The 19,309-nt window shown below is 34.9% G+C and overlaps 2 protein-coding genes across 7 annotated transcripts in view; one reads left to right on the forward strand and one right to left on the reverse strand.

The window, feature by feature from the left end:
* LOC117117550 (telomere length regulation protein TEL2 homolog) overlaps positions 1–4,282 on the forward strand; it is a 14,479-nt gene extending 10,197 nt beyond the window's left edge. For all 3 annotated transcript variants that reach the window (XM_033261878.1, XM_033261880.1, XM_033261879.1), the window contains exons 18-21: positions 851–950; positions 1,408–1,588; positions 1,747–1,829; positions 2,228–4,282. In XM_033261878.1, coding sequence (XP_033117769.1) covers positions 851–950; positions 1,408–1,588; positions 1,747–1,829; positions 2,228–2,260 — 397 coding nt within the window. In that variant the 3' untranslated portion in view covers positions 2,261–4,282. The remainder of the gene's footprint in view (positions 1–850; positions 951–1,407; positions 1,589–1,746; positions 1,830–2,227) is intronic.
* A 621-nt stretch (positions 4,283–4,903) lies between these two features.
* LOC117117553 (4-aminobutyrate aminotransferase, mitochondrial-like) overlaps positions 4,904–19,309 on the reverse strand; it is a 31,695-nt gene continuing 17,289 nt past the window's right edge. For 2 of the 4 annotated variants that reach the window (XM_033261883.1, XM_033261885.1), the window contains 3 exons: positions 17,555–17,701; positions 16,316–16,427; positions 15,522–16,105 (listed from right to left, as the gene is read on the reverse strand). In XM_033261883.1, coding sequence (XP_033117774.1) covers positions 15,987–16,105; positions 16,316–16,427; positions 17,555–17,701 — 378 coding nt within the window. In that variant the 3' untranslated portion in view covers positions 15,522–15,986. Of the gene's footprint in view, positions 5,431–5,694; positions 5,807–8,772; positions 8,920–15,521; positions 16,106–16,315; positions 16,428–17,554; positions 17,702–19,309 lie in introns of those variants that run through there. The other 2 variants (XR_004446916.1, XM_033261886.1) reach the window with 2 other exon arrangements.

A 19,309-nucleotide genomic window follows, 5' to 3' on the forward strand; every position in this document is an offset into this window, starting at 1 on the left:
AATGCAAATGCATATTTTCTAAAAAAAGTCAGTTTTTAGTGAAATTTTGCCGGGAATGAGACTTTAAAGTTCTTAATAATAGGTCCATGATATAGCATCATTATATATTTAGCTGCCTCTGCTGCTAGAACTTGTCAGTAGCTTAGTTTTCTGCAGCATTGGCATTTTTGTGTATGAACCAACATTGCATGATCTCATGTTGGGCTAGAAAATACCAGGTGACTGGAACCAGGTGACTGGAACCAGGTGACTGGAACCAGGTGACTGGAACCAGGTGGCTGGAACCAGGTGGCTGGAACCAGGTGGCTTGACAGGGCTTAAGGCACATGTTGTGACCATTCACTTGACATGACATATTAACTGTGACATTGAACTATTGTTCAATCAGTATTCAGTATAAATTGATGGAATAGATTGGGTTTTGCAAGTTGTATCCCAACAGCAGGAATACAAGTGATACTTCATACCTTTGAAGTTTCATTATGCAATTAATTTTGAATCATCAATGCCCACTTAAGCTACCTCTAATGGCCTGTCCAGACTATCAAATTCTGTTTGACAAATACTGTTGTATGCCCATATATAGTCATGATGTGTATATATATAGTCATGTTGTGATGTCATCATGACCAAATATAGGCATGTCATGTTTTTGTCAAATAAAACTTGCCAGGCCTTTACATGTTCAACATTAAACGTTAGCTTTAGGTTATTTATTGTTATTCGCATTCCATTATTTTTTCTCTCTTTTCTGTTTTTGTAAAGCACATAGAAGCTGCAACATTATGCACTATATAAATGTAACATCATTATTATTATTCAACAACACATTTTGACTGATATTCTCTAGCTCTATGAATACAATGGACATGCTTGGGGATGACTTTCTTTTGCTGGGTCGTCTGCTCTTCACACTCGGCATCATTGTAGCGTCGGCCGAGAATGCACCTGTAAGTATTATCAATAGTGCAATATAATTAGGTGTGCTGTATACTTAAGCCTCAAAGCGGCATGGACTAGATTCTACAGTAGAATCTAATTGGCAGTGACGGTGTAACCCCATACTTCGGTTTGTGTGCTACCTTGGTGTTTTTTCTTGCTTATTTATTATTCCATATTTTTGTTGTCTTCTTACACCTGTTGACTGCATAGGGACCTTGTTTATTTACGTTATATAAATCCGTCTGTTCCCAATGAACTGTTGCCAGCTACTCTCGTCTGTCCACAAGAGAGGCTGTATGGCCCAGTACACTGGGGTAACCCCCTACTTATCTCTGGGCTCTGTAAAGTACACATGAGCCAATTGTTTTTGTCTGAGGAAGCTTGTTCCACCACCAGAACCATAGGAAAGAAGAAATAATGATGTACTGTACTAATAATAAAATATCTGAATTGTATTAATTTCAGGTACTAAGACAGATGGCCAAGAGTATGTTGGAGCTAATATGGGTGCTAAGGTACCACACGGAACCATTTGTGCGCCGTGGATTGCTCTTCTCACTTTCCATGGTGCTACTGACAGTGCCATCCTTCATCCTTGTTTCAGAGATGCAGGATGAACTAATGGAATGCAGATATTGGCTTCAGGGTACTTTGAAAGCAGAATTATATTTTTTATTTGTACTCTATACCGTATCTTGGTAGTACTTTAAAGTCTTTTTTATGTGAATGACCAATATATTTACTTTGCCATGAACACTAGTTTTGTGAGTTTTTAAGGTGATTTTATTTTCTGGTATTTTATAGATATCTTGTGTAAAGATACTGATGTTGAGAGCTGTAAACTGGCAGCCAAGGCCGGAGAACTGTTAGATTACAATATGCAAAAGGTTGTTGTTATTATTGATTATTATATATTTATTATAGGAGGGATGTTTTGCCCTGCCTGACGTGCTATTGTACTGAATACTCAGTATGTTCCCAAATAGTTGCAAACAAATTTGCAAGAAGATTTGGATGGGATCACTTACTCGAATTACTTGCAATTTTTTTTCTCAAAACATCACTTCTTTGATATTTTCCTGATGCAAACACACATATTTATATATATTTATTATTAATATGTTCAGTTGCTGTTATCATTTACTAATTCTTATTCATTACTATCAATCAAGAATTATGAATCATTAAAAATACAATGTATTTTGTAATGGGCTTGGGTAACACTAAGCTGTTCTTGTTGTTAATTATCATTACATCACTATTATGTAGTTATTTGTTATTCAAGGAATTAGTGCATGACCATTCAAGTGAGGGATGAAATCTAATGATGGAGCAGCAAGCATTGAAAATATTGCAATTGTTGTTGATGGCATCCTTGAATAGAATGCAGGGAGGACAAGCAGAGAGCAGAGACTAGGACAGCAATGCTACCAGACATAGATGTTGCATGCAAAATAATGCAATTGTTGTGGTGGATGGTATCCTCGAAGGAAATGCAGGGAGGATGGGCAGAGACTAAAACAGCAATGCTACCAGACGTTGATGTTGCATTGAAAATAATGCAATTTTTGTGGATGGTATTCTACAGGCTGTGGTGACCTAAAGATTTCAAAGGAAATAATAAATGGTCAACTTATAGAGTACATATTGTTGGAACCTCTATGCGCTTAACGGACCTAAGAAAGTAATACTTAAAACCAAAACCTTAAAATGGAGGTAAAACTATCCCCGCTGGACAGCATCCCAGTATTTCCAAATAAAGGTTTCGGGTGAAACTTGAAATTGTTTAGAAATGTTTTCAAACGGGACTTAAATAATTAAACAGAACTGACATCTTTATTGAGTCAGGTAAGCGGTTCCATAATTTCAAGGATCACGTACTGTAAGTGGTTCAGTAAGTGTCTGTCCCACAAGGAGGTTCTTCGATGCGGAGTTTTGGGTGGTATTCTGCTATCAGATCCAATAAGTACTTTGGTAGGACAAGCATAGACTGTATCCTTTAAAAGAATGTAGAGAGGATAATGATCATCCACTTGAGAAACCCACATCCCACGTAAACATAGTCTTGCATTTTTGTGGGACATGTGCATATTCCCGGACCCTAACTTGTTCTAATTGGTCGGATGCACTGGAAAGGTCGATTTGATTATGGCAGTTAAATTGCTGTATGTATGTGCATGGTGAAATGAAACACACTTCTAAGCCAATAAACAGACACCATAAACATGTATGTATTTACTGACCATTCATAAGAATTTTAATATAAAATAATGTCATGTAATACTGATATACAATGTCAAACAAGGTCATAGGTCAAGAAAACAAAAAAATTAAGATTGTGAGTCACAGTTCTGTTGAATGCACAATGTTATATTTATTGTTCATCGAACGGTTTGAAGACTACTAATTTGGTGTGTAGATTTTTACTGCTTTGTCATTACTGTAAAAGCACCATTTGCACAAAAGCTCTAAAAGCACTATTTGCACAAAAGCTCTAAAAGCACATGTACGTATGTACTGTCCAAAATATCTGGCCTGGATCTTTCAATCTTGTTTTTGAGCATGTTCAATTGCCAGTACAATATTGTATATTTGTCCTGTCGTGCACTCCCGAATGTAATCTGTTATGTTTGCTGTCAGTACTATGAGGTAAGATTTATACTTGAAAGAATTTCATCTAGTCTTTAGTTGAATTAGTATACTGTAAAAAATGTTAAAATTATTAACTTTAGTCTATATATTGAAGAACTATTTACAGCATACTAAGATTTATACTGATATTTTTTTGATGCAAACCAAGTTTGATAAATCTAGCAATACAATGAATCAATTATTCAAATCCTAATTAAAATATAAGAAAATTGCAGCAGGCTAGAATACGCAATTCCATCATATAGAGTGACAATATACAATGGGCATGGGCGTAGGCTGGGGTGCAGATGTTCTCCAATGATGGCAAACTAGTTTTGTTAACTGGGTTATGAACATGGGCACAGATCATGGGGACGAGGACACGTCCCCCACTTTTTGACCATAATGTAATTTCATGAGTCAAGAAGATGCCTGAAAATTGTTGAAATAAACTGCATAAATGACCCAGGTTTTAACAAAAGAGCACTGTACATGATGACAAATTTTACTAGAGAGCATGATATCCGGCCACCTAGAGGTACTATTTCCTAAAAAATTTTCAAGTCTCAGTCCCAACCAGGGCTGAGGAAGGTGTGGCCTCAGACTGCCACCACCTTTTAAAACATCTGCACCATTGGTTATGAAAACAAAAAAATTCATTGGAATAGGAATTTAGCTCCACATTCTCAATTTTCACACACACACACACAGACCAAAAACAACCTACACCCTTGTTTATTCTTAACAATATTTACTGTACAAGATAAACATATGTTTATTTTCTCCTATCAATATATCTAACATATACATTATACTTTGTTCTTGCATGTCAACTCCTTAATTAGTATAGATATTGTTATTGATATTGTTTAGATATTTTGTAATTGTAAGACACTTTCAGGGGTCCCAAGTTTGAATAGTCAATTTGGGAAGATCTAGTTAAATAAGCTTTCACATTTTTTTTATTTTGCTGCACACAGTGATGTCCATCTGCACTGAATAATAAAAATAGAAAAAAACAAGCCTATTTTCCTGGAGGTGCTTGGTGGAGGCAATCTCAATTTCCAGGATACTTGGGACTCATGGCACTTTACTTGTAGGCACCATAAATATAATTGATAAACTGTAGTATAGGAAAGTGTTCCCCATCATAGAGGCTATCTTAACCTCTAATGAAATGCCAGGCACATACCATCAATTCTCTGAGGCCGCATTAATTTCAAATTTATATTATTCTGCTTTAAAAGCACATGCAGTTTTTTTTAAAATTTTATTGGTAATTATCAATACTGCAATAATTTATATTTACACTTCAATTCCAAAAAATTCTCATTAAATTTGTAAAGCAATTTTGGTTAGGGAAAGTACAGAAGACCTATTCAACCTTACTGATCCCCTATTGGTGTAGGCATGGCTTCATTTCCATTATTAGTAGTATTGTCAGTGACGTATGTACTGTATGAGACTTAAAATGAGGGAGGGGATCAATGAAAGTGAGGGGCCCCAGCTCGCAAAATTAGGTGATTTTTTACTACTTGAGCATGATTTTGGGGGTGGGGCGCTCACCGCAACACCCTTCCATATGCCACTGATTATTTGTTGCTACTTTTTATTCATTGTTGCATAGCTTTATGCTTTTGGCTTCCAATTTTATTACTTATGTTACAATTTGGTGCAACAATATTAATCACTCATCCCCCACCCTATGTGTAAAAAGATGGTATTTTCATAATTTTCTTCACAGTTTCTTGGCGACTTTATCGAAAGCATCCAGAACGATGTCAGCATGGAACGGTTTAAATGTAAGAGCAGGACGGAATCGCAGAGATTTTGCTCCGCACAAGCCGACATTCACACCTACAAATAAAAATAATAGAAAAATTAATATATGGCACCATATTTTTACAGATAGAAATCCAGTGGATGTGGGTGCCGAATAAGGTGAACTTGAGTGTATATTTTTGTTAAGAGGCGTCACTGGCTAGGTTATCTGAGGTTGTGTTTCGTTTGTTTGCGTTCACCATGAAGGAATGAGCTCAGGCTAGGCTGGCAAATGGAGTGAGTGGACTATAATCAACAGAGCTACTCTCATCTTCGATAAATCTTTTGAGGTTTGTTTACCTTGGGTTTTCATGAGTGCGGATATTTGAGTTGCTGTATTAGCGTCCGTGCAGTCAATTGCAAGAAACGTCCCATGACCTCGGGCTTTGCTGAAAATATGAGGATAGGCTTCCTACAAATAAAAACAAGGACATTTTTTTAAAATGATATGATAACCATAAATAACTCCCCTGAACACTGTACAGTCGGGCCCACAGAGGGACTTTCACATAAAGGGTTCAGGGAATATAATTTATGATTATCACATCTAGATTCAGATAAAGTGTAATGCATTCTCCGGGAGATGGAATGCGCACCGTCGAGTGCGTGAATGGTGTCGAGCGTGGTGGCGTGCAATTCAATTTTTTTGGGATGCGTAGTATAATTTCTTTTCATTATTAGTTAAATAAAAAATGTATATTAGTAAGAAATGTCTATAGCAAGACAAATGTATATATGTTATTATTACTCTTATATTGTGAATTATTGTTGCACATCTCTAGCGATTATGCCTCTGTTGAAACAATAAAGTTATTATTATTATTATTATCAGATGGCCTGAAATTTGATTATAATCAAACAGGCCGGCACCCCACCCACCCCCCGCATCTGCCACCGTTGTATACTAATTAAACATGAAACAACATGCAGTATTGCTATTAACACCCGGGAATGTTTTCCAAATTGAACTGTAATAATTTCGGACACTGCACTATTACAGCTACAATTATCTTTAAGCCTAAACTTACCTGTGCACACAAATTAACACAAAGAAAAATATTAGTATGCATTGATTTCAGTGTTGCTTTACCAACTTAATGTATCAGCCAGGGGCTTGAAATTGAATAAACTGTCTTTATCCATACCATGGAGAAAACTAATTCATCCATGTTCATACTCACAATTCACTCCATAATCTACCCCAGGCTACAGACCTTAAAACCCAGGATAAACAGTATCGAAGATAAACAGATTTCACGCTCTAATTATTTGAATGTTATTTCAATAGAAGTATAGGCAGTGGACTAAAATTGAGGAATAGGATTTTGTTTGTACTGTGTTCATGATGTCCTCATATCCAGCTGTAAGTAATATCAGAGGCAGAATCAAGTGGGCTTCTAAATTTAAAAAAAATTGTTGACATAAAATTTCAGACCTCAGCCCCAACTAGACTACTGCAACTTAGGACATAGGATTATGTACTATGTAATCAAACTAGTCCAGAGTATATCCTTCTTACTGCAGACTTCACAAGTTAGTAAAATGCATTTTAGTAACCCAGTCTTTGTAGTAAACACAAAATTTCTGTAGCACAATAGCCTGGTTCACGTCGAACTTTATCTGGATATAAGCCTGGTTCACGTTTTATCTAGATATAGATTCACTTAACTAAAGTTCAAATCAAATCAAATCAAATAAATCTTTATTGCAATCATAAAACAATAGTAGTGATTGGAATATACACGATATAAAACAGTACTAGAAAAAGAGGCAATATTAATAAATATCAATAGAGAAAATAAAAGCATTGAGATAATTTAATTAATAAATAATAATAATTATTATTATTATTTAATCTAATTATTAATTTAATTTATGAATTATTCTTAAAAATTACTCAAATTATATTTTTAGTAACATCAAATATTGCACAAAGGAATACAGATAAAAATTGATTGAGAAAGACAAAAAGGGTTAACACTAAACATCAAAAATTACTTTGTAAGCATAAATAAGCTTAATTAAAAAACCAGACAAATTCGACGTGAACCACTCAATTATAGCTAGATAAAGGAATTAAGTCACTTATAGTTAAGTGACTTAGATTAACGTAAATTAACTTGCTTAACGGTAAAGTCGGCTCGGATTACAAGGACACGATTACGTAACGTAGGCATCTAAGCCAGCTTTGTTGTATTGAACCACCAAGCAACAGCAGCAAACCAAGCAAAACAGCAGCATCGAAGTAGTCTCATTTGTCTGGTTTTCAGAAATTATTTGTAATATTATGGGTAACAACCCAGCAAACGTCCATTTTACGAATAGTCGATATTACCAATGACCTTTGCCCTTTGCATCATCGACCAAGTAATAACGTTAAAAAGTCCGATTGCGTACGTTTTTCAAAGTGATAATATATATTTTTCTTAATAATAAAATCAGATTTGTTGTATTAATTTATTGACAATTTTATCTTTTCCATTTCTGCTATAATAGTCACTACACTATTAATTCAGTTTACCACCAACACCAGTTTTTAAAATGAGCGCACATGTTTACGATGACGAAATAAAAAAGTGTGTGGAAGTCAGCAACTTATTTGACACCACAAAGCTAGATTTTCGCGAAGTGCATGTAAACAACACAATTAAGCGATCTAAAAAATACAAAACAGGACAGAAAGGTCCATAAAGCATACAGACATTTTAATGAAAATTAAAACAATATTTTGTTAAATGGAAGAATGCTAGCTAGCGATTAAAATAATTCGTTTTTTATCGAAGGTAAATTTAGCTAGGGCCTAGAGAATCTACTACTTAGATTGCGATAGAACACGCTGCTGCACACTGTCATTGGTTTGTACTGGTCGGCTAGGTTAGGTAGTGGAAACTCGCACCTTCTCTACAGTAGTTTACAATTTTTTGAACGAATACCACTTGGTACTAGAGGTTCGTAAAATACAGAGTGACGTCGACAGCCTGAAACTGGCTGGCTCTTTATCTGGCTCTAACTTGGCATTGAACGCAATTAGGGGATTATCGTATTATGTTTCAAGACGGGTATATCTAGATAAATTTTGACGTGAACCAGGCTAATGATTGGTCAAGTGCAAAACATGGGTTGCTTAAATTACATGTGCACGATAATAACAGCTGTGGAATTTTTTGTCTAGGAATGATGTAACCAAAGATCCAGATGGAAGTCATTTGATCTGGACCTATTTATTTATGGGTCAATGCCTATGATAAAATTCTGTAGTATTTTGTCTAATGTCCTAACAACAACAGAAGCTCAGTAGTTGTTGAGGCACACATTAACCCTTGTATATACTGAACAATAGACTGTAAATAATGGGGAGGTGATTGTTATGACATATACCTGTAATTGAACCAGACCATCATTCAGAATTTTTCCAGTTTCTTTCACATTTTCAAGCAAGTTTTCCTCTTTGATTGTGTTCAAAATTGCTCCAAGCAGAATCATCTTTGATGGTTCACCCATCCAGGTATTGAAAACACGGTAACCCTACAAAATATATAATTAAGAAACATATACAGTAACAAATTATGGTTTCTGTAAGAAATAAGTCAACACCTGGATTGATTTGAGAATTAGGTATAAAATGCTATATAAATCCAACTACAGTACATGCATGACCATAGCAGCGTCTGTTTCTGTTCAATTTGGAAAAATACCAGTTATTTTTTTGGCCAAGTGATTTGTAAAAATATGTCTGTGTTACCTCGCTGGGTGGTCGGGGAAGGTATGACAACACATTACCCATAATGCTTTTGAAGATCGGAAGTGTAAAATGACCTTTCTATTGTTTGATTCTTGTGCGTGAAAAAAGAAACAAGTTTCAGAATATTATCAGCAATGCTGTATTACTGATGTCAATTTGTCTTGCCACTTTTTTTCTCGCTCTAGGTCATGAGGTCAATGATAAATAACTGTTTAATGTGTTGCTGTTAAAAAGTGCACCGCAATAAAAAGTTATTTGTCGTGAACACTGAATCGATTGCATGCTTTTTCTCATCCTTATGTGTATCACTGAACTGAGCCTTTTCGCCAATACACCCAGAGTTTGGCTTAAAAACGCCGGCTGTTACGTACTCCGGGTGTTACGTAACACCCCAGATCTACCAAGGATTAAAATCAGTAGTTAACAGTGTTTAGTAGACCTCTTGGCTGGGCCTGGTTTTGGGACTAAAGAAAAAGAAACAGTTTAATACACATTTCATGATAATACAGTATCGCTGTTAAAATCTAACATTTTGAAAACAGTATCGTGCACGGAACACGGTTATTCGGGGTCGAGTACATATGATTTCGATTGGTTTGCACCAAGCAAGCTTGTTGCTGATTGGTCTAATGGAAAAAAAACATACAATTTCACGACACAAATGGCTCTGGATCCGAAATCCGGATTGGAAATCGTACAAATTTGATGTAACAGTCCTATTCTTTACCACTGAATCCATTTTTCACGACTCTGGACCGGAATCCGCGCTTGATGTGAACGTAGCTTAAGATTAGTAACTCTATGAAGCACAAATATCAATAAGTTGATTTTAAGGTGCACATTGAAATGCAAACAAAACACATGGGAAGACTTGATGTTGAATGAAATCAAGCTTAACATATACATTTGATATTTAACAACATTTATTAATTGAATTTATGTGGATTTCATGCAAAACTTGTTTTTTATACCGAAAATAGGTGGGACCCCCGAAGAAACAAGTCCATTGTCTACCCAGTGAAAATTTCTCTTGGAACATGCGTATAAGATAGTGAAATACATGCTCCAAGTAATATATATATATATTATATAATGCATGTCATTTTCAACAATGATAATAGTTTAATACATACTCCAAGTATTGTAATATATATATATAATGTATAATACATGTCATTTTCAGAAATGATAAATAATTTCTCAAATTCACATGCGTATAATCATATTAAAAATATTTATACCCAACTGGAAAATGGACGGTTCCAAATCGCCCAATACTCGCACCCACGTGTGATGTAATCATGCAGGCTTTTACTCTCAAAATGTTCAGTTTCTTGAGGTAGCTTCGTGCTTGTATTAAATGAAGGCAGCACAGTTCAATCAGTTATACTGTAGTGACTCTCTCATTATAATTAATTCATAACCAATAAATCAGATTTCAGATTTGTTTTAAATTAATATGATAAATTTTCAGCAATACAGTATACTTCTCTCGATTCGGATGACCTAATGTAGTGGAGGATATGTGTGGTAAACATTCTAGGTAAAGGGAGGAGAATAACCCATAACTTGCAGCATCATTGTGCTGAATTGCGTATGGGCGTGGTCCATGACTACCTAGCAGCCGTAAAGAGGCGCTTCTTGGTAGATACATCTTCACATCATTCCACGACAGGGGCTTAAATGAACCATAACATTGGGGTAACCCCCTACTCTTCCGAGTGCACACGAGCCAGATGTACACACTGGACCTCCATTTTAAGTTCTTATTTGAGAAGACTTGGTTCTACCAACCGAACCATGAGCGAGGAGCGGCTGGAACCAGCGCCGATGTTAAGGCTGTAGCTAGCAGCGCCCCTGGCTTATCGCTCGGCCACTCAACTCGTATACAGCCATGCGCTAGCCACAGGAGGCGTCAGCAGGGGCCAGGGGGGACAGGGCCCCCTCGTCGGGGAGATAAACCACAGTTAGGCGGGGGAAAAAATATATGTATTGTCTACATATTAAAATCTATTAAATAAGCCTTTAAAACCTCTAAATTGTCAAAAATGTTTTTTTATTTTTTTGTACTGTACTAAATGTACCAAAATCTGGCTAACTCACATCAGTAAAATTCTTCTCTTGATCGTTTGTGGTTGGAAATACATATGGTATGAATCATGCCTAGTGTTTCTTTTATTTTCTTTCAATGTGTCTACTTAGTAAAAGTGAGAAACTAGTAGAGCTGTTTCCCATCGACCATCTTGAATTTGCCATCTCAGAGTAACAAAAAAAAAAGTGGCTTACAATACAATACAAATCTTGTCTTTATTCTGGAAAGCTCATTTCAATACAATTGATGTATTGGTCTCCCAAGAGGTCCAGATTAAGTAAAAATAATTTAACAAAATAACAGATGAAAGAAAAAAGAGGTAAAAACAATAAAAATACGATGCACCAATGAAATTAAAAGGTTAAAAATCAACTTAATAGTTTGGAAATGATTACGAACATCAACTGGAAGGTCATTCCAGAGCATTTGATGCTCGGTATCGGAAGGCTCTCTTCCCTTGAGTATTTTTCCATGTTGGAATTATCAATGTATTTGTGGATTGGCTTCTAGTATTTTTGGGGTGGAGTGTGTCCATGAATTTATTTATTTATTTAATCTTTCTTTATACTGTAGGCACTTTCAGTACTACAGTACTGATTTTCAAAGTGGTACAGTGATAAGAAATATACAGTAGAAATAAAGACAAAGAATAAAATAAAATTTGAAAATTATTTTGGAATTAATTTTTAATTTGTGTGGAATTGATTAGTTAAATATAATGGGGCAGACCCTTGTAGACATTTAAATACCATAATTTTATCGTTTTCCCATCTGTCATGAACACACTTCCAATTTAACATGGACATTAGTTCAGTAATAGGGGTGTACATATCAGCATAAAGAAGGATTCTAGCAAGTCTATTTTGGAGAATTTGAAGATAATATTTTCAGAGCTACAATTTGACCAAACATTACTACAATAATCAAAACAAGGAAGTACAGTTGCATTAGCAAGCAGTCTTAAAGCATAATTAGGAATGGAATATCTTAATCTACGAATGATACCAATACATTGTGATAGTCTAGAAGTAACTTGTTCAACATGATTTTTCCATGATATAAGTGAATCAAAAGTAATTCCAAAATATTTGAAGCTTTTAACTCTTTCCACATCATAATTGTTAAGAAAGAGAAATATTAATAAACTTATCAAGAGAAAACCTAGTACCAAATAACATAAATTAAGATTTCTTAACATTAAGGGTTAGTGAATTAGTATTAAACCATGTAGCAATCTTACTAGTATTTGTATCAATCAAAGACTGAAGATGAACAGGGTCAGAGGAAGAACATAAAAGGGCTGTGTCATCAGCATACATGATACATTTACAATCAACAATTTCTGGCAGGGAATTTACATAACTGTATAATAAAAAGCAATGGGCCAAGTATGGACCCTTGAGGTACACCAACATTTATAGGTTTTGAATCAGATAAAGATGTCTTAATATTTACAATTTGTGGTCTACCTGACAGGTAGGATCCAAACCAGTCTAAGGCACCATCAAGGATGCCATGTTGTTTCAGTTTACTCAAAAGCAGTTTGTGATTGATGGTATCAAAGGCTTTTTGCAAGTCTAAAAAAATAGCAGCTGTGACATTACCTTTTTGTTAATATTATTGTTAATGTAATCAGAAAATCAATGAGTGGGTATTAGTTCTATGCTCTACTGTTTTTCTGTTATGTAGCCACATGGCATCCACGATGCTTGTTGTGTTGGAGTTAATTGTGCATGATTATAGAGATAATCGCATTATGACTGTTATTCAGTAGGTAAGGTTTCTGCTTGCTATAGATGAATTACATAATTTCTTGTACGCAATTTTGGTGTCTGATGTTCTTCTTTGTTTTGATGTTTTTCCTTTCGATACTCTTTTTTCATGTTCAACGCGAGAAAAAAAAAGAAACCTCCATCCCTACCATGAAAATTGTAACATAAGGATGCTAACCAATTTTTAAAATTTTACATGGCTTAAACTATGCCTACTTCAATTGGTAATAAATATGGTAGAACCCATATTAAAGGGACACCTTCACTACCAAAAAAGTGTCCCCTTAATAGGGGTTTTGGGTGTGTCTTTGTAAAGTGATGACATTGGCTAGATTCTTTATAAATTTTGTTTTACTTTTTTGACCCAAGAATGAGTTAACAGTTGAATAATAATTTGCAATGCAAAAAATAAATCAATGATATGTATTAAACAGATATGTTATTAAAGCTACAAAAGCTTATGTTCTGTTCAGGCTGTCCAATATTAAATTACACAAAACAAAAAAAATCGATTGGTTAATGGTCAAAATTGACAAGATTGTATTTATACAAAGTAACTCATGCACTAGGCATATACAGTATGTATCCATTATAAAGATTGAGAGGGGAAAATGTGGTTTGATGTTAAGTTTATTGTTCATTTGTTCTCATAATATATATTTGAAAGATTTTTTCTTATTTTGAGACTATTGAAGTTGCTTTTATGCAAAGAAAAAAATAAGTATCCCATTAATAGGGGTTAAATCTGTCTCTTATACACATCTAGATGTGTATAAGAGACAGTCATCGTATATAAATATACCCATGTTTTAAGAAATGGGTTTATATATAATCTATACACCGTGGCTAGAGGTACGGTACTATTGCAAATAAAAAGGATAGCAGTTTTGCTAGATTTGGCGGCATCAAGCGAGAGTAGGCCTAAACTATTTTAATAGTAGAAGCCAGGCCTAGCCTAGGCCTGCTACCCCTGCTATCCTATAACTGTGACACTTGTAAGCCTAAACTACCACAAGACTGCTACGTTATTTGTGAGAGAAGTAGTCTATGCCATTTTTGGTTTTTTGACCCCAATTCCCCTTATGTGACCTTTGATCCCAAGAAAAGGGAGGCGGCACCGGTCCTACTGACCAAGTTTTAATTAAATCGGTCCAGTAGTTTGCCACTAGTAGCCATGAGACTTAAAATGAGGGAGGGGATCAATGAAAGTGAGGGGCCCCAGCTCGCAAAATTAGGTGATTTTTTACTACTTGAGCATGATTTTGGGGGTGGGGCGCTCACCGCAACACCCTTCCATATGCCACTGATTATTTGTTGCTACTTTTTATTCATTGTTGCATAGCTTTATGCTTTTGGCTTCCAATTTTATTACTTATGTTACAATTTGGTGCAACAATATTAATCACTCATCCCCCACCCTATGTGTAAAAAGATGGTATTTTCATAATTTTCTTCACAGTTTCTTGGCTGTCTCTTATACACATCTAGATGTGTATAAGAGACAGCGTATGTACTGTCCAAAATATCTGGCCTGGATCTTTCAATCTTGTTTTTGAGCATGTTCAATTTCCAGTACAATATTGTATATTTGTCCTGTCGTGCACTCACGAATGAAATCTGTTATGTTTGCTGTCAGTACTATGAGGTAAGATTTATACTTGAAAGAATTTCATCTAGTCTTTAGTTGAATTAGTATACTGTAAAAAATGTTAAAATTATTAACTTTAGTCTATTTATTGAAGAACTATTTACAGCATACTAAGATTTATACTGATATTTTTTTGATGCAAACCAAGCTTGATAAATCTAGCAATACAATGAATCAATTATTCAAATCTTAATTAAAATATAAGAAAATTGCGGCAGGCTAGAATTCTCAATTTTCACATACACACACCCACACAGAGACCAAAAACAACCTACACCCTTGTATATTCTTAACAATATTAACTGTACAAGATAAACATATGTTTATTTTCTCCTATCAATATATCTAACATATACATTATATTTTGTCCTTGCATGTCAACTCCTTAATTACTATAGATACTTAGATATTGTTTAGATATTTTGTAATTGTAAGACACTTTCAGGGGTCCCAAGTTTGAATATGTCACTTCGGGAAGGTCTAGTTAAATAAGCTTTCACATTTTTTTTTATTTTGCTGCACACAGTGATGTCCATCTGCACTGAATAATAAAAATAGAAAAAACAAGCCTATTTTCCTGGAGGTGCTTGGTGGAGGCAATCTTGATTTCCAGGATACTCCCATGAATTGTGGGAGACTTGGGACTCATGGCACTTTACTTGTAGGCACCATAAATATAATTGATAAACTGTAGTATAGGAAAGTGTTCCCCGGCATAGAGGCTATCTTAACCTCTAATGAAATGCCGGGCACATACCATCATCAGCCTATGAATACATCTATTCTCTGAGGCCACATATTGCATTAATTTCAAATTTATATTATTCTGCTTTAAAAGCACATAATAAAGTAACTGCAGTTTTTATTTTTTTTATTTTATTGGTAATTATCAATACTGCAATATTTTATATTTACACTTCAATTCCAAAAAATAGTTATAACAGGATCAATTCTCATTAAATTTGTAAAGCAAATTTTTGGTTAGGGAAAGTACGAAGACCTACTTAACCTTACTGATCCCCTATTGGTGTAGGCATGGCTTCATTTCCATTATTAGTAGTATTGTCAGTGACGTATGTATGAGACTTAAAATGAGGGAGGGGGATCAATGAAAGTGAGGGGCCATAGCTCGCAAAATTAGGTGATTTTTTACTACTTGAGCATGATTGATGACCCCACTGAGTATTGTTGCTACTTTATAATTATTGTTGCATAGCTTTATGCTTTTATTATTATAATTATATTACTTATGTTACAACAATATTAATAGAGTAATGTGTCTCACTCATCCCCCCACCCAATGTGTCTTATAAAAAGATAGTATTTTAATGATTTTCTTCACAGTTTCTTGGCAACTTTATCGAAAGCATCCAGAACAATGTCAGCGTGGAACGGTTTAAATGTAAGCGCAGGACGGAATCGCAGAGATTTTGCTCCGCACAAGCCGACATTCACACCTACAAATAAAAAATAATAGAAAAATTAATATATGGAACCTTATATGGAATCTTTTGTTAAGAGGCATCACTGGCCAGGTTATTTGAGGTTGTGTTTCGTTTATTTGCGTTCACCATGAAGGAATGAGCTCAGGCTAGGCAAATGGAGTGAGTGGACTATAATCAACAGGGCTACTCTCATCTTCGATAAATCTTTTGAGGTTTGTTTACCTTGGGTTTTCATGAGTGTGGATATTTGAGTTGCTGTATTAGCGTCCGTGCAGTCAATCGCAAGAAACGTCCCATGACCTCGGGCCTTGCTGAAAATATGAGGATAGGCTTCCTACAAATAAAAACAAGGACATTTTTTTTTAATGACATGATAACCATAAATAACTTCCCTAAACACTGTACAGTCGGGCCCACAGAGGGACTTTCACATATAAAGGGTCCAGGGAATATAATTTATGATTATCACATCTAGATGGCCTGAAATTTGATTATAATCAAACAGGCCAAACTTACCTGTGCATACAAATTAGCACAAGGAAAAATAAGTATGCATTGATTTCAGTGTTGCTTTACCAGCTAACTGTACCAGCCAGGGGCTTGAAATTGAATAAACTGTCTTTATTCATACCATAGAGGAAACTAATTCATCCATGTTCATACTCGCAATTCACTCCTTAATCTACCTCAGGCTACAGCCATTTGAACCCAGTACAAACTTAAGCTTGGATAAACAGTATCGAAGATAAACAGATTTCACACTCTAATTATTTGAATGTTATTTCAATAGAAGTATAGTGCAGTGGACTAAAATTGAGGAATAGGATTTTGTTTGTACTGTGTATGATGTCCTCATATCCAGCAGTAAGTATATCAGAGGCAGAATCAAGTGGGCTTCTAAATTTTAAAAAATTTTAAAAACATAAAATTTCAGACCTCAGCCCCAACCAGTTGGAAGACTACTGCAACTTAGGACATAGGATTGATGTACTATGTAATCCTTAATCTTTATCATATCAGACTTCACAAGTTAGTAAAATGCATTTTAGTAACCAAGTCTTTGTAGTAAACACAAAATGTTTGTAGCACATAATGATTTGTCGAGTACAAAACATGGGTTGCTTAAATTACATGTGCAGGATAATAACAGCTGTGGAATTTCGAACAAATGGGACAGGATGGAGATTTACAGGTCACGTTTTCTTAGTTTTCATAATAATTTATTAATCTGACAAAATATGAGTTGTCTAGGAATGATGTAACCAAAGATCCAGATGGAAGTCATTTGACCTGGACCTATTTATTTATGGGTCAATGGCTATGATAAAATTCTGTAGTATTTTGTCTAATGTCCGTACAACAACAGAAGTTCAGTAGTTGTTGAGGCACACATTAACCCATGTATATATTGAACAATAGACTGTAAACAATGGGAAGGATGATTGTTATGACATATCATACCTGTAATTGAACCAGACCATCATTCAGAATTTTTCCAGTTTCTTTCACATTTTCAAGCAAGTTTTCCTCTTTGATTGTGTTCAAAATTGCTCCAAGCAGAATCATTTTTGATGGGTCACCCATCCAGGTATTGAAAACACGGTAACCCTAAAAAATATATAAAGGAAAATACAGTAACAAATTATGGTTTCTATAATAAATAAGTCAACACCTGGATTAATTTGAGAATTAGGTATAAAATGCTATATAAATCCAATTACATGCATGTGGCATCGTCTGTTTCTGTTCAATTTGGAAAAATACCAGTTATTTTTTTTAATTCTTGTGCGTGAAAAAAGAAACAACATGTTTCAGAATATTATCAGCAATGCTGTATTACTGATGTCGATTTGTCTTGCCACTTTTTTTCTCGCTCTAGGTCATGAAGTCAATGATAAATAACCGTTTAATGTGTTGCTGTTAAAAAGTGCACCGCAATAAACAGTTATTTGTCGTGAACACTGAATCGATTGCATGCTTTTTCTCATCCTTATGTGTATAGCTACACTGAGCCTTTTCGCCAATACACCCAGAGTTTGGCTTAAAAACACCGGGTGTTGCGTAACACCCCAGATCTACCAAGGATTAAAATCAGTAGTTAACAGTGTTTAGTAGACCTCTTGGCTGGGCCTGGTTTTGGGACTAAAGAAAAAGAAACAGTTTACACATTTCATGATAATATCGCTGTTAAAATCGAACATTTTGAAAAAAGTATCGTGCACGGAACACGATTGGTTTGAACCAAGCAAGCTTGTTGCTGATTGGTCTAATGGAAAAAAAAGGTACAATTTCACGATACAAATGGCTCTGGATCCGGAGTCCGGATTGGAAATTGTACAAATTTGATGTAACGGTCCATTCTTTACCACTGAATCCATTTTTCACGATTTTTCTCCAGACTCTGGACCGGAATCCGCGCTTGATGTGAACGTTGCTTAAGACTAGTAACTCTATGAAGCACAAGTACCAATAGGTTGATTTTATTAAGGTGCACGTTGAAATGCAAACAAAACACATGGGAAGACTTTATGTTGAATGAAATCAAGCTTAAACATGTACATTTGATGAAACAACATTTATTAATTGAATTTATGTGGATTTCATGCAAAAATCGTTTTTTATACTGAAAATAGGTGGGATCCCCGAAGAAACAAGTCCATTGTCTACCCGGTGAAAATTTCTCTTACAACATGCGTATAAGATAGTGAAATACATACTCCAAGTAATATATATATATATATATATATATATATATATTATATAATGCATGTCATTTTCAGCAATGATGATAATAGTTTAATACATACCCAAGTATTGTAATATATATATAATGTATAATACATGTCATTTTCAGAATTTTACATGCGTATAATCATACTAAAAATATTTATACCCAACTGGAAAATGGACGGTTCCAAATCGCCCAATACTCGCACCCACGTGTGATGTAATCATGCAGGCTTTTACTCTCAAAATGTTGAGTTTCTTGAGGTAGCTTCGTGCTTGTATTAAATGAAGGCAGCACAGTTCAATCAGTTATACTGTAGTGACTCTCTCATTATAATTAATTCATAACCAATAAATCAGATTTCAGATTTGTTTTAAATTAATATGATAAATTTTCAGCAATACAGTATACTTCTCTCGATTCGGATGACCTAATGTAGTGGAGGATATGTGTGGTAAACATTCTAGGTAAAGGGAGGAGAATAACCC

The sequence above is a fragment of the Anneissia japonica genome, unplaced genomic scaffold (genome assembly GCF_011630105.1).
Source record: "Anneissia japonica isolate Jap-2015-1 unplaced genomic scaffold, ASM1163010v1 scaffold287857_len828801_cov194, whole genome shotgun sequence".
NCBI classification, from domain to species: domain Eukaryota; kingdom Metazoa; phylum Echinodermata; class Crinoidea; order Comatulida; family Comatulidae; genus Anneissia; species Anneissia japonica.